At 24.7% G+C, this 1272-nt stretch overlaps 1 protein-coding gene across 1 annotated transcript; it reads right to left on the bottom strand.

The window, feature by feature from the left end:
* Positions 1-124: 124 nt before the first annotated feature.
* Positions 125-1049, bottom strand: LOC126909974 (uncharacterized; the record flags this gene model as incomplete). The annotated part of the gene is made up of 3 exons (XM_050692379.1): positions 125-307; positions 543-819; positions 988-1049. Coding segments are annotated over 3 exons (522 nt in total), but the record flags the coding sequence as incomplete, so codon positions are not given.
* Between the last annotated feature and the right edge of the window lie 223 nt (positions 1050-1272).

Genomic DNA, 1272 nt, shown 5'->3' with positions numbered 1-1272 from the left:
ATACATCTATAAGTATTATTATATAGTTTACAAATATTTTTTCTATGGTCATTTGATAACTTGAAGTCTAAATAAAAAGGAATTGTTAGTTTTTGAACAAACAAATAAATATTGTCATAGATACCTAATATGGTACATTTGACTGCCAAAGGTGGATTTTTCATAAAACACATCTCCAATCTACGTAATTCACAAGCTTTCGCAATAACTGATTCTCCCCAATCAAGTAAATTAATTACATAGGTCTCTTCTCCGTTCACATTTTCTTCAACAGATCTACAAATTCCTCTATACCACCTACCATCTTCTAAAATTAAAGTAGTAAAAGTATTACCAGGAAAATAATGACAATTTTGGTTGTATAATAAGACATCATTCGATTAGTGTTATGAAGCACTTGCATGAATAATAAAAAATATTAAATAATTATTAATATCAACTTATATTATAAGTTTTTTAATTAAATAACTATCATAGAACCATAAATCTTTCTGAATTATACGTATTTTTATACTATTTTTACAAGTAAAATGATTTGTTACCATATTTAGTTGCACAAAGTTCATTTTTTTGTGGTTTGTAATTACGATTTTGAAATTCAGGCTGTCTATAATATTCAGTCATTTTATTTTCCATAGACCTTACGATATGTTCATCAACAACTTTTGTCATGCAAAAATAGTTTTTTAGAGAGTATAGTACTCTCATTTTATAGCTATAATTATTTGTCAATTTGAGTTGAGGCATATTTTCTAACATATATAATTTTGGTCTGCTATCGACTAGAGTTCCATTATGTCCATCCACAATACCATCTTGCTATAAAGCAAAAAAATAGTGTTAATATACATTATTTATGGTTACTTTATTCATCTTGAACGTCTTCTCTGAAAAGCTATGTTAGTAGTTCATAAGAATGTATAATAAAAATTTAAGTATTTAGTATAATTAGAATAGAAAAATATTGAATATATGGTTTCTAATTACCGAATATAACTGTGTATCTTCCAATGGAGATTTTGACCAATTTAAAGTTGATGCTTTATCAACTAAAACAAAAATTACAAACAATTTTTTTCGTATAATTTCTAATACATTTTTTAAGAAATTTTATATAAAATGAAGTCCCGATTCTTCATCTCCAGTAATTACTTAAAATTTTTAATAATTTCTAAAATAGTTGTTGTTTGCTAGTAATTTTATTATTATTCAATAATCTAGTTATTTAAGCGTATTTCTATTTGAAAAAATATTTGACATCGTTATAGGATA

The sequence above is a fragment of the Daktulosphaira vitifoliae genome, unplaced genomic scaffold (assembly GCF_025091365.1).
Source record: "Daktulosphaira vitifoliae isolate Bord-2020 unplaced genomic scaffold, ASM2509136v1 Scaffold_2702, whole genome shotgun sequence".
In the NCBI taxonomy this organism is placed as follows: Eukaryota; Metazoa; Arthropoda; class Insecta; order Hemiptera; family Phylloxeridae; genus Daktulosphaira; species Daktulosphaira vitifoliae.
The sequence above is the reverse complement of the archived record's forward strand: the minus strand, read 5'-3'. Positions and strand labels throughout refer to the sequence as shown.